Source organism: Rhinopithecus roxellana, chromosome 2 (genome assembly GCF_007565055.1).
Source record: "Rhinopithecus roxellana isolate Shanxi Qingling chromosome 2, ASM756505v1, whole genome shotgun sequence".
Taxonomy (NCBI): Eukaryota; Metazoa; Chordata; class Mammalia; order Primates; family Cercopithecidae; genus Rhinopithecus; species Rhinopithecus roxellana.
Genome location: NC_044550.1, coordinates 52,283,282 through 52,301,914, shown reverse-complemented (window position 1 = coordinate 52,301,914; position 18,633 = coordinate 52,283,282). Strand labels below are relative to the sequence as shown.

Below are 18,633 nucleotides of genomic sequence, written 5' to 3'. Positions count from 1 at the left end.
CTTGAGCATTTTTCGTATGTTTAAAAACATTGTTGAAAAATCTGTATTTCTTTATTGAGTGAATTATACATTTATGTTGATTGGCCATTTTTTGAGTTGTTTGTCCTTTCTTGGTGACTCGTAAAAGCTCTTTAGATATAAAGGAAAATTAAAATTTTTCCTAACTTGTCATCTTTTTGGCTTTATGACATTTTTCCCATGCAGAACCTTTTAATGTTTACTTAATTACATTTATTAATCTTTCTTTAATGGCTTCTAAGTTTTGTTGACTTGCTTAGAAAAGTCTTCCCTACTCTGAAATTATATGTCATTTTAAATCCCTCCATGTTTTCTTTCAGTACTTTAGGTTCTCAAATTTCTTGGTGTCAGGACCCCTTTACGCTCTGAAAAAGTATTGAGAACCCAAAAGCTCTTGTTTATGTAGATTCTATATACTGATTATTAGAAATTAAATGAGTAATTTAAGATAATTTATTTATTTTAAAGTAGCAATAATAGACCCTTTACATGTAAACATAAATGACATACTTTTATGAAAAACAATTATATTTTTCTAAGCAAAAAATGTTACCGGGAATGGAATTGTTTTGCATTAAAAAAATTTTTTTTTTTCCAGACAGATTCTGGCTCTGTTGCCCAGGCTGGAGTGCAGTGGCACAATCTTGGCTCACTGCAAGCTCCGCCTCCCGGGTTTATGCCATTCTCCTGCCTCAGCCTCCCGAGTAGCTGGGACTATAGCTGCCCACCACCGCGCCTGGCTAATTTTTTGTATTTTTTAGTAGAGACCGGGTTTCACCATATTAGCCAGGATGGTCTTGATCTCCTGTCCTTGTGATCCGCCCGCCTCGGCCTCCCAAAGTGCTGGGAATACAGGTGTGAGCCACCGCGCCTGACCGAAACAGCTCAATTCTTATAGGCACTTCCGCATTCACTCTGTTTGAATAGGTTGTTTTAGTTAAAGTATATGAAGAAAATTCAGCGTCACACAGATGTGTAGCTGGAAAAGACAAGCACATTTTAATCTCATTTTCAGGTAATTGTGGATATTCTTTGATACTATACTTGACAAATGGTATAGTTTCTTACAGGTTAGTTGCAATGTGGAATCTGAAACCATATCTATAAGCTTTTTGCTTTCTATGACATTAAAAATTCTGTTCTCTACTTCCTTTTGCATAATAAATTAGCATCCATTAAGAATCTCTGCTTGGGGCCGGGGGCGGTGGCTCATGCCTGTAATCCCAGCACTTTGGGAGGCCGAGGTGGGCGGATCACCTGAGGTTGGGAGTTTGAGACCAGCCTGACCAACATGGAGAAAACTCGTTTCAACTAAAAATACAAAATTAGCTGGGCGTGGTGGTACATGCCTGTAATCCCAGCTACTCGGGAGGCTGAGGCAGGAAGATCACTTCAACCTGGGAGGCGGAGGTTGCAGTGAGCCGAGATCGCGGCATTGCACTCCAGCCAGGGCAACAAGAGCAAAACTCGGTCTCAAAAAAAAAAAAAAAATAATAATAGTAATAATCCTTCCTTGGGTCATTCATTACATTGTATGTTACAAAATGGTGATTTGCTCATTCTATTCTTTTTTTTTTTTTTTTTGAGACGGAGTCTCGCTCTGTCGCCCAGCCTGGAGTGCAGTGGCCGGATCTCAGCTCACTGCAAGCTCCGCCTCCCGGGTCTACGCCATTCTCCTGCCTCAGCCTGCCATTCTCCTGCCTCAGCCTCCCGAGTAGCTGGGACTACAGGCGCCCGCCACCTCTCCCGGCTCATTTTTTAAATTTTTTTAGTAGAGACGGGGTTTCACCGGGTTAGCCAGGATGGTCTCGATCTCCTGACCTCGTGATCCGCCCGTCTCGGCCTCCCAAAGTGCTGGGATTACAGGCTTGAGCCACCGCACCCGGCCTTTTTTTTTTTTTTTTTTTTGAGATGGAGTCTCGCTCTGTTGCCCGGCCTGGAGTGCAGTGGCCAGATCTCAGCTCACTGCAAGCTCCGCCTCCCGGGTTTATGCCATTCTTCTGCCTCAGCCTCCCGAGTAGCTGGGACTACAGGCGCCCGTCACCTCGCCCGGCTAGTTTTTTGTATTTTTTAGTAGAGACGGGGTTTCACCATGTTAGCCAGGATGGTCTCGATCTCCTGACCTCGTGATCCACCCGTCTCGGCCTCCCAAAGTGCTGGGATTACAGGCTTGAGCCACCGCGCCCGGCCTTCATTCTGTTCTTCTGCATGAACTTTTTTCTTCCTTTTTTTACTTTTATTTTGAACTTTTTACTTTGTACTTTTTTCCTGCTTATTTTCTGTTGGTATGATATGCACACAGGAAAAGTACACATATGAAAAGTATACAGCTTGATGAATTTTCACAAACTGAACACCTCCATGTAACAAGCATCCAGAACAAGAAACAAGATGTTACCAACACTCCGCCTTCTTTATGCTTTCTTCAAGTCACTAGCCCCAACTCCTAACCCTACAAGAGTAATCACTAGTATATATTAGTCTTATTTTTTTATATAAATGAAATCATATAGTGTATTCATTCTTCTTTTGCTCAGTTTTATGAAGTATATCCATGGCTATGTGTATTTGTACTTTCTTCATTTTCCTTGTTATATAGTGTTCCATTGTATGACTATACCACAATTCATTTATCCTAATTTCTTTTTTTTTTTTTTTTGAGACGGAGTCTCGCTCTGTCGCCCGGGCTGGAGTGCAGTGGCCGGATCTCAGCTCACTGCAAGCTCCGCCTCCCGGGTTTACACCATTCTCCTGCCTCAGCCTCCCGTAGCTGGGACTACAGGCGCCCGCCACCTCGCCTGGCTAGTTTTTTGTATTTTTTAGTAGAGACGAGGTTTCACAGTGTTAGCCAGGATGGTCTCGATCTCCTGACCTCGTGATCCACCCGTCTCGGCCTCATTTATCCTAATTTCTTATTGGCTGCTAGAAATAGTACTGCTATGAACGTTCTTGTATATTTGACACAGCTTTTTATTTATTCAGCGTGTGACAATCAGTTAACAATTGTTACTCTTTTTGATGTTCAAATTGTTCCTCAAACATGACTAGGTTATGCCTTTTTTTGTTTTTTTAATGGAGATGAGGTCTTGCTATGTTGGCCAGAGTAGTCTGGCCTCAAGCAATCCCTCCATCTTGGTCTCTCAAAGTGCTGGGATTATAGGCATGAGCCACTGTGCCTGGCCAGTTACGTCTTTTTGACATGGCCCCATTAACCTTTGAATACTTCCCTGCGAATTAGCAGAAAAAGGTGACTTGGATTTATCTTGTATTTTGCCTGCCTCAGACTTGAAATCAGCTATTTTTCAAGGATCCCTAGTTCTTTTTAATGGGCTACCAAGATCTGGACATTAGATATGCTCATTGCTTCTGGATGTCATTGTGGTTAGGCTCTTTTGGTATAAAGAGCTAGAAACATATTTAAAAAGAAAAAGGTGGCCGGGCACGGTGGCTCAAGCCTGTAATCCCAGCACTCTGGGAGGCCGAGACGGGCGGATCACGAGGTCAGGAGATCGAGACCATCCTGGCTAACACGGTGAAACCCCGTCTCTACCAAAAAATACAAAAAATGAGCCGGGCGAGGTGGCGGGCGCCTGTAGTCCCAGCTACTCGGGAGGCTGAGGCAGGAGAATGGCGCAAACCCGGGGGGCGGAGCTTGCAGTGAGCCGAGATCCGGCCACTGCACTCCAGCCCGGGCGACAGACCGAAACTCCGTCTCAAAAAAAAAAAAAAAAAAAAGAAAAAGGTTGTTGATAGGATCATTTTTGCGAGTTTGATTTTTTTAATGTTATTAGTTGTCACTAAAGTTCCTTGAAAATATAAATTGAAATTATGAATATTAAGTCTCCCTATCAGATGTTTTCATCTTTCATAAGTTTTTTATTAATGAAATAATGAATGTTTATTGTAGAAGTACAAATAAGAAAAGGAAAATAGAAATCACCTGTTCTTCCAACCGCTTGTAACATTTTGGCCCGAAATTCTTCATGTATGACTATATAGTTGCTCTTCTTTATCTGTGGATTCCATGTTTCTGAATTATCCTCCTTGCTAAAATTTATTTATAACCCCAAAGTCAATACTTGCAGCACTTCCACTGTCATTTGCAGATATGTGCAGGGTGGCAAAACATTTGAATGTCCTGACATGTTTCCACCTGAGGTTGAACATGTAGATTCCCTGCTTATTTTTTTACTTTTATACTGTACACAAATAGCCTTTTTATGGTCTAAGATCATGTTTTTCACACTTTTGTTCTGTTTTCAGTGATTTTGCTGTTTATAATGGCACCCAGCCATAGTGCTGAAGTGCTGTCTAGGGGGTGGTCTTAAGTGCCCTATGGAGAAAATACGTGTGTTAGATAGCTTCATTTAGGTGTGATTTATAGTGTTGGCCGTGAGTTCAATGTTAATGAATCAACAATATATATATTAAATAGGATGTCTCTAAACAGAAACACACATAAAACAAGGTTACAGATTAATTCGTTGATGAAAATGTTGTGACCAGATGCTCACAGGAACCTAACCTTTATTCCCATAGGAGCAGCAGTTTAGTGCTTGATAATTCAGTGTCGTCAGTGACTGCAGACCATGATTACCATGAATAATGAGTACTGGCTGTATATTTAGTAGATAAAAATGAGGTCATAAGATAGATTTTTTTTTTTTTCCTAAAGAAACATTGTGAAAATAACATCGTGAAATTTGATGCTCATTTATTTCTCTTAGGACAGCAGCGTTCTCGGATGCTAGCTACTCTTTTTAAGGATGAAAGGTGCCAGCAACTTGCTGCCTATGGGATCCTAGAGAAAATGTACCTAGATAGGATCATCAGAGGAAATCAGCTTCAAGAATTTGCCGCCATGCTGATGCCTCACCAAAAAGCAACTACAGCTGATGGTAATGATCATGGCTTATGTGTATATAGTAGTCAATGTTTAGGTACAGACTAGTGAACATCATGTTAAATTAGAAGCATCTTGCTGTCTTTTAATAATAATTCTATATAACACTTCCTCATAAAAAAGGAATTATTTTTATTTTTATTTTTTAGATTAAAAAATTTTTTTTTAAATTTTCTTTTGAGATAAGAGTCTTGCTCTGTCGCCCAGGCTAGAGTAGTGCAGTGGCCAGGTGGCGTAATCTTGGCTCACTGCAAGCTCCGCCTCCTGAATTCATACCATTCTCCTGCCTCAGCCTCCTGAGTAGCTGGGACTACAGGCACCTGCCACCGTGCCCGGCTAATTTTTTATATTTTTAGTAGAGACAGGGTTTCACCATGTTAGCCAGGATGGTCTCAATCTCCTGACCTCATGATCCACCCACCTTGGCCTCACAAAGTGCTGGGATTACAGGCGTGAGCCACCACGCCTGGCCTATTTTTTATTTTATTTTTTTTGAGAGAGAGTTTTACTCTTGTTGCCCTGGCTGGAGTGCAATGGCGCAATCTTGGTTTACCACAACCTCTGCCTCCCGGGTTCTAGTGATTCTCCTACCTCGGTCTCCCCCGAGTAGCTGGGATTACAGGCATGCGCCACCACACCTGGCTAATTTTGTAATTTTAGTAGAGACGGAGTTTCTCCATGTTGCTCAGGCTGATCTCGAACTCCCGACCTCAGGTGATTCGCCCACCTCAGCCTCCCAAAGTGATGAGATTACAGGCATGAGCCACAGTGCCCAGTGATACAGTCCTTTTAACTGGGTATACTACTGTACTGCTTAAAAATATATATATTATGACTGGGCATGGTGGCTCATGCCTGTAATCCCAGCACTTTGGGAGGCTAAGGCGGGAGGATCACTTGAGCCTGGGAGTTTCAGACCAACCTGTGCAACATAGTGAGGCCTTATCTCTACAAAATATAAAGAAAAACAGCTAGGGATGGTGGTACATGCCTCTGGTTCTAGCTACTTGGGAGGCTGAGGTGGGAGGATTGGTTGAGCCCAGGAGGTCAAGGTTACAGTGAGCCGTGATTGCCCCATGGCACTCCAGTTTCAGTGACAGTGTACGACCTTGTTAAAAAAAAATGTGATAAAATATATATAACATAAAAATCACCATTTTAACATGTGCAGTTCTGTGGCATTAAGTACTTTCACATTGTTGTGCAACCATCACTGACATCCATCTCCAGAACTTTTAAATTTTCCCAAGCTAAAACTCTGTACCAATAAACAATAACTCCTTATTCTTGCCTCCCCTCTGCCTGCTGTACTAGTTTTTGACATGGGATAGACTGGGAGAGGAATAGACTGAGGAGAGAAGTTTTTCTTTTTTCTTTTGTTAGTTATAGTCGTGCTATGTTGTCCAGTTAGAGTGCACTGGGGCAATCATGGCTCACTGCAGCCTGGAACAAAGTAACTGGGACTGCAGGTGCACACCACCATACCCGGTTAATGTTTTAATTTTTTGTAGAGTTAGGGTCTCACTATATTGCCTAGGCTAGTCTTGAACCCCTGGCCTCAAGCAGTTCTCCCACCTCAGCCTTCCAAAGCACTGGGTTTACAGACATGAGCCACTGTGCCTGGCTAAGCAGTCCTTTTTTTTTTTCACTTTTTGAGACAGGGTCTCACTCTTTTGCCCAGGCTGGGGCTGACATGATGCCATAGCTCACTGCAGCCTCAACCTCTTGGACTCAAATGATCCTTTCACCTACCTCCACCTCCCCAGAAGCTTAGGCATGTGCCTCCACACCCTGCTAATTTTTAAATTTTTTTGTAGAGACAGGGTGTCTCCATGTTGCCCAGGCTGGTCTTGAACTCCTGGGCTTGAGCAGTCCTCCCGTCTTGGCTTCCCAAAGTGCTGGGATTATAGGGGTAAGCCACTGCACCTGCCTGCTTTTTTGGACGTATTAAATTTGAGATATTTATAAAATTAATTGATTGGGTATTTAGGTAGTTGGCTGTGTAAGTCTGAATTCAAAAGGGAGATTTAGATTACAGATATGTGTCTGATCATTATCAGCATTTTGATGGTAGGATAAAAAGGGAAGAAGGTGCAAAATTCAGCCCTCTAATATTTGAGAGAAGGAAAAGAAGGAGGAACCAGCACGGTAGACTGGGAAATAGGAGTTAAGTGAAAAACTAGCAGATCGTGGGTGGAATTCTGGAAAAGGAGAAGGTGAGGCACTGTAAGAAACAGGGGTTCTCAGAATACTTCCCTGGAAGTCTCCAAGTATATTTTGTCTCTTGCATTCATTACAGTAGTTAAATGTTCAGCAGAAATATGTAAGCATGGGGTGAGCCCAGTGGTCTAATAACATTCAAAGTAGGACCTTGGGTCCAGAACATTATCAGATACTGTATGACCTCACTGAAAAGAGGATTCTATGCCTGATCTCTCAGGAAGGTTAGCCTGGTCCTAGGTCTGGATCTGGATATTTCTCACATTTGCCTTGGTTTGATGCTCGTGGAGTGCCCACAAGAATAGAGATCACTTAATGAAGCTTGCAGAACAGGTTGCATGATAGTTGTGCTGCTGCTTGCTAGTAAAAGTTTATGCTTGTAGAAAGAAAAGTTAATGGGCCAGGCGCCATAGCTCATGCCTGTAATCACAGCACATTGGGAGGCCCAGGTGGGAGCATCACTTGAGGCCAGGTGAGACCTGCCTGGCCAACATGACGAAACCTCGTCCCTACTAAAAATACAAAAAATTAGCCAGATGTGGTGGTACACACCTGTAGTCCTAGCTACTCAGGAGATTTAGGCATGAGAATTGCTTGAACCTGGGAGACAGAGGTTGCAGTGAGCAGAGATTTGTGCCACTGCACTCCAGTCTGGGCAACAGAATGAAATTCTGTCTCAAAAAAAAAAGTTAATGAATTTGATAGCCTAATGAAGCAAGATTCCAAATCCAAAGTGTTAGATCTATTTACTTAATAATTACTTGCCAATCATTCATTTGCTAAGTGTTATGTTTATTTAATTGTACATTAATGAAACTACATCGTATATTGGCTACTTTTAAAATTTTGATCAGAGAAATTAAATTTGATCAGAGTTATTACATGCCTGGAAATTTTCAGAAAAAATGATGCATCTTTTTAGAGTATAAAACTAATTTCAAACTTGTAACTGTCTTATTTAAGGTTCCAGCATCTTGGACAGAGCTGTTATTGAACACAATTTGTTGTCTGCAAGCAAATTATATAATAATATTACCTTCGAAGAACTTGGAGCTCTTTTAGAGATCCCTGCAGCTAAGGTATCTTCTTGATTCCAAGACATTTTAAAAACAGTTAAGAGGTGAAACTATTAAAATAATGAGAAAATAAAATGTTGGAAACAACAAGAAAATACATGTTGGAAACATTTGTTATCTTCCAACAAGATAAATGTTGGAAACAACAACAGAATTACACCTAAAAGTCACAAGTAAATGTAAATAAATTCTTTAGAAGTTAAAATAGGCCTAGTGTGTTTAGTGGAATTCTCTTAATGTTTTTGGTGTTTTAAATTGTGTTTTGTGATCAAGTGACCTAGAATAGAAATCTTTCAGGAGTTTCAGGTTATGACACCCATTTTCTGAGAATGTCTTTGTTTGGTGTCTGTTTAAATCTGCTTTATAGTGGTTTTTGACTTCTGACTAAGATTTTGATACATGCCTTACTTTTTTGTGCCCTAGATTGACTCAGAGTTTAAATATTTCATCTTTTTGAGAGAATGATATGGTAATGCTCCAGGCTATTCTGTTGTAGCTTCTATGCTTGGATTTAACTTAAGAAGTTGACTGACTTACTAGGGAATGTAATTTTATTGTTTGTTTTAGGTTTTGGTTGACTATATATAAATTCCAACAAAGTACCAATGACATTTAGAGAGTATTGCAGGTATCATTTACAAAATATTCTCTTGATTTTAAATAAAATTAAGCAATCAACCTTACTTTTAGCTAATTTGTAAACCTTAAAGTCATGCAGTTATCACATCCTCTTTTCTCTGGCAGTGACATTTTTTGTCTATTTGTTTTTTTTTTTGTTTTTGTTTTTAGAGACAGGCTCTTGCTCTGTCACTCAGGCTGGAGTGCAGTGGCACTATCATAGCTTACTGCTGCTTCAGACTCGTGGGTTCAAGCAATCTTCCTGCCTCAGACTCCCAAGTAGCTGGTACTACAATTACTCATCACCACGCCTGGCTAATTAGTTTTTGTTTGTTTGTTTTCCCCCAAGACAGACTCTAGCTCTGTTGCCCAGGCTGGAGTGTAGTGGTGTAATCTTGGTTCACTGCAACCTCTGCTTCCCAGGTTCAGGCAATTCTCTTACCTAAGCCTCCTGAGTAGCTGAGATTACACCACCACGCCTAGCTAATTTTTGTATTTTTAGTAGAGATGGGGTTTCACTGTGTTGGCCAGGCTGATCTCGGATTCCTGACTTTGTGATCTACCAGCCTCAGCCTCCCAAAGTGCTGAGATTACAAGTGTGAGTCACCACGCCCTGCCCTTTTTTTTTTTTTTTTTTTTTTTAAATTAACAGGGTCTTGCTGTGTTGCCCAGGCTAGTCTTGAACTCCTGGTCCCAAGTGATCCTCCTACCTCGGCCTCCCAAAGTGCTGGGATTACAGGCATGAGCCATTGTGTCTGGCCTGGCAATGAACTTTTAATTAGAATTTTCTTACAATTCTTTTACTTGTATACATTCAATACACAGTAAAGGAAGAACAATTTGGGAGTCAAGGTTTAAGTTACCATTAAAAGAGACTTTCTTCTTGAGGCTTTAAGGTATGATCTCTTGCTGAGACTGTTGGAGGTGAATATATTTTTAACAATAAATGCTAGTCATAGTCTATTCAGGACTGATAGGATTGATTGTGAAGATGGTCAAAATTAATAAGTGACCAGGTCACAATCCAGTTTGCTTGTGCATAGTAAACATTAAGTATGTCTTCAGGAGTTAGATAGCAGACTTTTTGCTTTCTTTTAATTGTCTTTTAAACCCTTTCAATTTATATTGGAATTTCACCATCTACCTTTCAATTTTTAAAGAGTTTCTGGGGTAGCAAATACTGTGGAAATTGAAATAAAATAAGAAAAACTAGTTTGTTTGGGTTTTTTTGAGATGTGGATCCCAGTAAGAAGAAAAATTGATAGTTCGCTTTTGAGCAGAAGAGAAAATGATGAAGTTATATTCTTGTCCAAAATCTCACAAGAAAAACAGATCCCAGTTAACTTAAAATAATGGCTTATGCAGAGCAAGAATTGGGAAATAGCCAGATTTACAGGATTTACTCTTCTAGTGGCAGATTAACATATATCTAAAGTTTAGTGATGGTAGTTAAACCAGAAGCTTTCAGTTCTCTTATCATATGTGAATAACTAAAAGATATGATAAAGTTTCAGAGTTTTTTTTTCCCCCAATAGGCGGAAAAGATTGCATCTCAAATGATAACAGAAGGACGTATGAATGGATTTATTGACCAGATTGATGGAATAGTTCATTTTGAAAGTAAGAGGTTTTGTGTATTTCTGTCATAATGAAATAGCAGTGAACTGTTGTTATATTTATGATGAAAACATGTTGGACAGTTTCCTTTGACTCAGAATCTTATTACTAGAATGAGCTTATTTCCTAAAGAAATAATTTAAAATAATTTTTAAGAAGTTATATTCATGAGGCTGGGCATGGTAGCTCATGCCTGTAATCCCAGCACTTTGGGAGGCCGAGACAGGCGGATTACTTGAGGTCAGGAGTTTGAGATCAGCCTGGCCAACACGGTGAAACCCTGTCTCTACTAAAAATATAAAAATTAGCCAGGTGTGGTGGCAGGCACCTGTAGTCCCAGCTACTCAGAGGCTGAGGCAGGAGAATTGCTTGAACCCAGGAGGCAGAGGTTACAATGAGCCAAAATTGCAGCACTGCACTCCAACCTGGGTGACAAAGCGAGACTCTGTCTCAAAAAAAATAATTATATTCATGAATCTACTTACTGCAGGATTTTCTATATTAAGGAAAAATCTGAAACTCAAATTGTTGTATCAGTTCATTCATTTATGCATCAAATATTTATTGACCACATAGCAGGCATGTATCAGGCATATGGAAATGACAGTTGCATTTCCTATTCAGCAACTCATTAAACTAATGGAGGCAGACAGGTAAGTGGATCCCTTGACTTTTTCGTTGTCTAATACCTTCTCAGCTCCTTATTCCCACCTCATTTACACCCTGGACCTTACTGTACCCATAACTGTTCCACTTGTAAAATTGTTATTTGAAATATCTTACTCTGGCCATAACCTTTTTCTTGTTTCTCTAGTGGTCTGTGGTCTGTGTCTGTTACTCCCAGTTCAATTCTTCCTTGACCTTATTGGAGTTTCTGGTCCATTGACTTTTCTGTTTTCTTCCAGTTAGCATAATCTTTTTTGTGCTGGAGGAGAGTCAGGCATCAGACAGGCTGATACTTCTCTAAAGTCAAGGTCACAGGTCCTCAGCACTACATAGGATTCATGGTGCATTTCTCTAGTCCACTCCTTTTCCTACTTTGCAATGGCTATTTCAGTTTTGGTTTTTCTTAAATTTCTGACTTTTCTCCCCATTTACTCTCAGTAGAAAATCTTGTTTCCTATTTCAAAGGGGAAAAAAGCCATCAGTATGAAGTATTTTGATTTCTTTTTTTAGTTTTTTTTTTATTTTTTCTCTCATTCAATTTGATATTTTAACTTCTTTATCAGATGTAGAAACACTTTAATTTTAGATGTAGATGTGAATCTTTTCCTTCCTTCGTGTTTTACTGCGAATGGTTCCCGTCACCCTGTCTGGTTCTTCCACTCGGGCTTTTGGACCTTTTCTCTGATCCTTTCCCTCTCCCTTCCCACCAAAAAACACTGGTTTAGGAACCTGAGGTTAGCAGTTACTTTTGTCTGGTTTTATCCTTTTTTCTACTGGCTTCTTTCCATCAATATTTACACATCCTCAGGACTCCCCCATTTTAATGAAAATCCTTATATCTTCCAAATCTCATCTTGACTTTTCAACATATTAAATAGTGTTGATCTCTCAGTACTTTTTGAACCTTCTCCCCACCACCACAGCCTTGACTTTTGTCATCTCAGCTATCCTTCATAGTCATCTTTGTAGAATCTGTAGTACCTTTAAATTTAAATACTAGTTACTTAGGACTTAATCCTAGACCGTTCCCCTCTTATGCTACTGAATTTCCATGGATAATCTTATCTATTTCCTTTGATTCGGTTACTGTCTCTGTGTAGACAATGCCTACATTTACCTTTCTAGGGTGAATCTTCTAAGTCCTAGCCCCATGTTTCTAGTTTACTACTAAGGTGTTTCTACCTGATTGCTTTAGCATCTTAGCATGAACATATCAAAAACTGAATTTATTATCTTCCCTTCTTGTGTGTCCCCCACGACTAACCCACCAGCCATCCCAAAACTGCATTGTTAGCTTTCTCCAGTATTCCTTATCCTTGGGCTCAAACCATCCTCTTGCCTCAACCTCCTAAATCCCTGAAGTGCTGGGGACTACAAGTGTGAGCCATTGAACTGGGTCTTTTTCTTCATTTTTTACTATCACCAACCTGTTCAGAACCCTACTGTTATAACCTCTTCAGGTGTTGAGAAATAACCTCTTTCTTTCTCATATCTACAGTTGCTCCTTTCTAATCCAATTCCCTAGTACGTCTGGAGTGATTATTTTCTTTCAAAAAATGCAAACATAAAAAAGAAATAAACAAATGGGTAAATCATGTTATTCTTTTGTTTATGCTCTAATGAATGTCTTCCCCATTGCTTGTAGAACAAAGTTATACAAAGTCTCCCCAAAGGTGGTCCTGGTCCTTTCTAGCTTTCTCTTGCGTAAGTCTTCTTTTTATTTTTTTCAGCATTGCAAATTCTTCCCCCTATCAAACATTCTGAAATATTCACCCCTTTCCAGCCATCTTCTCTTTGTCCCCTGTCTCAATTTGAATATCCTTAATCAGTAATGATTTTCCTGACTCTCCAGATTAGATATGGCTTTAAATTATATGTTCTCATGTCAGCCTGAATTTCTTCCTAGCATTAATCTTAGTCATTTTCAGTTGTATAACTATTTGTCTAAATGTCTGTTTCTGTTTCTAAGCTAAGCTTCCTGGTGATAAGTATTAAGTCTGTCTTATTTCCCATGGTACATCCAACATCTGTTCCAGTGTCTGGCACATTGTAAATGAGAAATAAGTGTTGAATAAACAAACACAGCATATGATGAGTAATATAGCATTTCCCTTTCTGTGCGTTAATGTTACTTGTCTGTTTCCTCCCTTCCCTCACAACTCTCCTTCTGGCCTTCCAGTATCAATTTGCTGTAGCTTTTGTTATAATGTTTTTTTGTTTTGTTTTGTTTTTTAAGAGACAAGGTCTCACTCTGTTGCCCAAGCTGAGGTGCAGTGGTATGATCATTGCTCATTGTTGCCTCAAACTCCTGGGCTCAAGCTGTCCTCCTGCTTCAGCCTCTCTAGTAGCTAGGACTACAGGTGTACACCACTGCACCTGGCTAGTTGTTTTTCTTCTTGAGATGGGGTCTTGTGGTGTTGCCCAGGCTGGTCTTGAGCTCCTGGCCTCAAGTGATCCTCCTGCCTTAGCCTCCCAAAGTGCTAGGATTATAGGTATGAGCTACTATGCCTGGCTTTTTTTTTTCTTTCTTTCTTTTTTTTTTTTTTTTTTTTTTTTTTTGAGACAGAGTCTCACTCTGTCGCCCGGGCTGGAGTGCAGTGGCTGGATCTCAGCTCACTGCAAGCTCCGCCTCCCGGGTTTACGCCATTCTCCTGCCTCAGCCTCCCGAGTAGCTGGGACTACAGACGCCCGCCACCTCGCCCGGCTAGTTTTTTTTTGGTATTTTTTAGTAGAGACGAGGTTTCACAGTGTTAGCCAGGATGGTCTCGATCTCCTGACCTCGTGATCCGCCCGTCTCGGCCTCCCAAAGTGCTGGGATTACAGGCTTGAGCCACCGCGCCCGGCCTTTTTTCTTTCTTTTTGAGATGGAGTCTTGCTCCGTTGCCAGATTGGAGTGCAGTGGCGCAATCTCGGCTCACTCCAACCTCCGCCTCTCGGGTTCAAGGGATTCCCCTGCCTCAGCCTCCTGAATAGCTGGGACTACGGGCACATGCCACCATACCCAGCTAATTTTTTGTATTTTAGTAGAGACAGGGTTTCACCATGTTGGCCAGGATATCCTGGTCTTGATCTCCTGACCTCGTGATCCGCCCACCTCGGCCTCCCAAAATGCCGGGATTACAGGCGTGAGCCACTGCGCCTGGCTGATAATTTTAACTTTATCTGTAATATGTGTCACAAATATTTTTTTCCATTCTGTCAGGTTTTCTTTTTCTTTTTCTTTTTGAGACAGAGTTTCACTCTTGTTGCCCAGGCTAGAGTACAGTGGCTCAATTTCGATTCACTGTAACCTCCACCTCCCGGGTCCAAGCGATTCTCCTGCCTCAACCTCCCAAGTAGTTGGAACTACAGGCACGCACCACCACGCCCATGCACCACCATGCCCAGCTAATTTTGTATTTTTAGTAGAGATGGGGTTTCTCTATGTTGGTCAGCCTGGTCTTGAACTCCCGACCTCAGGTGATCCACCTATCTCAGCCTCCCAAAGTGCTGGGATTACAGGCATGAGCCACTGCACTGCACCCTGCCGAATTCTGTCAGGTTTTCTTCTGGAAGACAAGGCATAACATAAACACATTTTTAAATTTTTTTGCACTCAAATAGGTCAATGTTTTATGGCTTTTTAATTTACTGTACTGATTAAGAAAGTCTCTTCTATCTTGGAATAAAACTAGCGTTTTCCTAAATTTTTCTAATATTGTTTTACATTTAGAAATTTAATCCATCTACAGTTCATTTTTGTGGATAATTTTAGATTATGGTCTAGTTGTTTTTTTCTAGGTGAATAGCCAATTATCCAAGTATCATTTATTAAATAAAACATCCTTTCTGATTAAATTGTGATCTTTCACATATCTGATTAGGTTCCACATATATGTTTGGGTCTATTTCTGTACTCTATTTGGTTCCACTGATCTGCAACAATATGGTAATAAACAAATTTATAATAAATTTTAGTATTGGTAAAGCAACTCCTGCTTCCCACTTTTTTTTGTTAAATTGAAATTCACATGGGCTTGACACAGTGGCCTACAATTGTGACCCCAGTGCTTTGGGAGGTTGAGGTGGAATAATTGCTTGAGCTCAGGAGTTCAAGAGTAGCCTAGGCAACATAGCAAGACCCCATTTCTACAGGAAAAAAGAAAAAAAGAAGGAAATCCACATAATAGAACAGTAGCCATTTTAAAGTAAACAATTCAATGGCCTTTAGTACATTTACAATGTTGCACAACCTCTATCTCTGTCTAGTTTCACATTTTCATCTTCCCAAAGGAAGCCCTTGCCCTTTAAGCAGTTACTCTCCGTTCCTTCCTTCCCCCAGCTTCTGGCAACCAACAACCCATCTTCTGTCTCTGGATTTACCTAGCCTGGATAGTTCATATAAATGGAATCATGTAATATGTGACATGTGACCTTTTGGCTGATTTCACTCAGCATGGTATCTTTAGGGTTCATCCATGTCATGGCAGGTAATCAGTGCTTCATTCATTTTTTTAGCCAAAGAGCATTCCGTTGGATGGATACCACCACTGGTTTTCATTTTCAGAATTATCTTGGCCATTCTCAAACACCAATTTTTTATGCTAACTTTAATAATTTTGGCCTGGTTAGAAAACAAAATAGAAAAAAGGGGGGTTTGTTTTTGGGATTTCTTTAAATTTATTTATTAAAGGAGAAGGATTGATATTTTTATGTTACTGTGTATTTCCACCAGGGAATGTGATTTGTGTCTATTCAAATTATCTTTTGCCCTTTATTAAGATTTTATAGGTTGCAGCCAGGTGCAGTGGCGCACGCCTGTAATCCCAGCACTTTGGGAGGCTGAGGCGGGCAGATCACAAGGTCAAGAGATCGAGACCATCCTGGCCAGCCAACATGGTGAAACCCCATCTCTACTAAAAATACAAAAATTAGCTGGACGTAGTGGCATATGCCTGTAGTCCCAGCTACTCAGGAGGCTGAGGCAGGAGAATCTCTTGAACCCGGGAGGTGGAGGTTGCAGTGAGGTGAGATCGCATCCCTGCACTCCAGCCCAGGTGACAGTGAGACTCCGTCTCAAAAAAAAAAAAAGATTTTATAGGTTGCTTTTTCACTAAATCTGTGCCCTTTTTTGTAAATTTTGGTGCTGTTTTGAATGGGACATTCCTCTCAATTTTTTATTTCTGGCCGGGCGCGGTGGCTCAAGCCTGTAATCCCAGCACTTTGGGAGGCCGAGACGGGCGGATCACAAGGTCAGGAGATCGAGACCATCCTGGCGAACACAGTGAAACCCTGTCTCTACTAAAAATACAAAAAACTAGCCGGGCGAGGTGGCGGGCGCCTGCAGTCCCAGCTACTCCGGAGGCTGAGGCAGGAGAATGGCGTGAACCCGGGAGGCGGAGCTTGCAGTGAGCGGAGATCGCGCCACTGCACTTCAGCCTGGGCGACAGAGCAAGACTCCGCCTCAAAAAAAAAAAAATTTATTTCTAACTATATAGTGCTGGTATAGAGAAAACCCTGGTGGATTCAAGATGACTTTTTTTGAGGAGTTTAAATGTTAAGATATTTATCTAACTCCAGTCAAGTACGGATTTGAATGTGTAGATAGACTTGCTTTCCCCAGTAGGTGGCAGTGTCTTATGAATCTGCAAGCCGTGGTGATGAAAAGACAGCCTCAGTCTTTTGTTGTGGTTGAGGTTATGGCTTAGTCGGTTTTATTTCGTTTTCACTAGTAGTAGTAATAACATGCGTATGTATGTATTTGTTTTGTTTTGTTTTGTTTTGTTTTATACTTTATGCCAGTAATTTGGGTACTTTCGAAATGCTAGAAATTAAAGAAAAAACACTTTTCTTAACTATGTTTAAATAGCTTAGTTTTATTAGCCAAGATTTTTTAGAGTTGTTTTTTGTTTTTTTTTTTTTTTTTTTTTGAGATGGAGTTTCACTCTTGTCGCCCAAGCTGGAGTGCAGTGGTACGATCTTGGCTCACTGCAACCTCTACCTCCCGGGTTCAAGCGATTCTCCTGTCTCAGCCTCATGAGTAGCTGGGATTACAGGTGCCTGCCACCATGCCCGGCTAATTTTTGTATTTTTACTTTTTTTTTTAATTCTTTAATTTTTCTATTTTTAGTAGAGACAGGGTTTTGCCATGTTGGCCAGGCTGGTCTCGAGCTCCTGGCCTCAAGTGATCTGCCTGCCTCGGCCTCCCAAAGTGCTGGGATTACAGGCGTGAGCCACCATGCCTGGCCTGATTTTTAGACTTTTAAAAGCTAATAAAACTATTGGCTGGACGTGTTGGCTCATGCCTGTAATCCCAGCACTTTGGCAGGCCAAGCCGGGTGGATCATGAGGTCAGGAGTTGGAGACCAGCCTGGCCAAGATGGTGAAACCCTGTCTCTACTAAAAATACAAAAATTAGTCAGGCGTTGTGGCAGGTGCCTATAATCTCAACTGCTTTGGAGGCTGAGGCAGGAGAATCGCTTGAACCCAGGAGGCGGAGGTTGCAGTGAGCCGAGATCATGCCACTGCAGTCTAGCCTGAGTGACAGAGCAAGACTCCATCTCCAAAAAAAAAAAAAAAGTATTTATTGTTTTTATTTTTTTAATAACTTTTTTCTCTTTTTTAGATATTTAAAAGGAACATGCCTGTTCCAAGAATAGGCATGTAAAAAGTGTATATCTTTTAACTCACCAGTTGCTGTGAATACAAAGGAATAATTTTGATTTTGTACGTTTTTTTTCCCCTAAGCACGAGAAGCCCTGCCAACGTGGGACAAGCAGATCCAATCACTTTGTTTCCAAGTGAATAACCTTTTGGAGAAAATTAGTCAAACAGCACCAGAATGGACAGCACAAGCCATGGAAGCCCAGATGGCTCAATGAATCCTTGCAGAACTTCTGTGCACATGACATCTTTTTCCATGTTGTGCAGATCAGTTTCACTATCTCCAAAGCATTTGCATCATGACCTTATACATTTCAATCCCTTTTATGCTGGATTCCGTTTAAAGAAGACATTATTAGAGCAGGAAGTACAAGCATTTAAAAATATGTAGTTCCCGTATATTTCAGGTTCTCTGTGTATTAAGCTAACTCAGATGTCTTGAAAGCTTTTTCTTTAAACAGAGGTGAAATATCTGTGGCTAAAAAGTTTGAGATTTGTGATAACTTTGTAGTCATGTAAAACTTAAGTGCTTCATGCCTCTCCAAATGTGGTTATTCAATAAATGGAGAAATGAGCCAAATAAAAGTAGTACTTTGTTTTTAGTTAGCGAAGAGTATTTTGTTCCCTTTTCCTTCAACAGACATTGATTTATGCCATATGCTAGAAATACAAAGTTGAGTCATAATACCTGTTCTCCAGGCATCCAAAGAGTCAAAGAGCCAAGAGACAGTAAGTTTAATCCTTGTATTTGCTCCAACTACTAGAGCACACAGAAGAGTAGCTCTTCTTTTTTTTTTTTTTTTGAGACGGAGTCCGGCTCTGTCGCCCAGGCGGGAGTGCGGTGGCCGGATCTCAGCTCACTGCAAGCTCCGC

The 18,633-nt window shown here is 40.7% G+C and overlaps 1 protein-coding gene across 3 annotated transcripts in view; it reads left to right on the top strand.

The window, feature by feature from the left end:
- The window catches only part of COPS4 (COP9 signalosome subunit 4), a 41,766-nt gene extending 23,400 nt beyond the window's left edge, over positions 1-18,366 (top strand). Inside the window, exons 7-10 of one of the 3 annotated variants that reach the window (XM_010358948.2) lie at positions 4,746-4,916; positions 8,105-8,220; positions 10,371-10,455; positions 17,845-18,366. In XM_010358948.2, coding sequence (XP_010357250.1) covers positions 4,746-4,916; positions 8,105-8,220; positions 10,371-10,455; positions 17,845-17,978 — 506 coding nt within the window. In that variant the 3' untranslated portion in view covers positions 17,979-18,366. The remainder of the gene's footprint in view (positions 1-4,745; positions 4,917-8,104; positions 8,221-10,370; positions 10,456-17,844) is intronic. The other 2 variants (XM_030919041.1, XM_010358949.2) reach the window with 2 other exon arrangements.
- Positions 18,367-18,633: the final 267 nt, after the last annotated feature.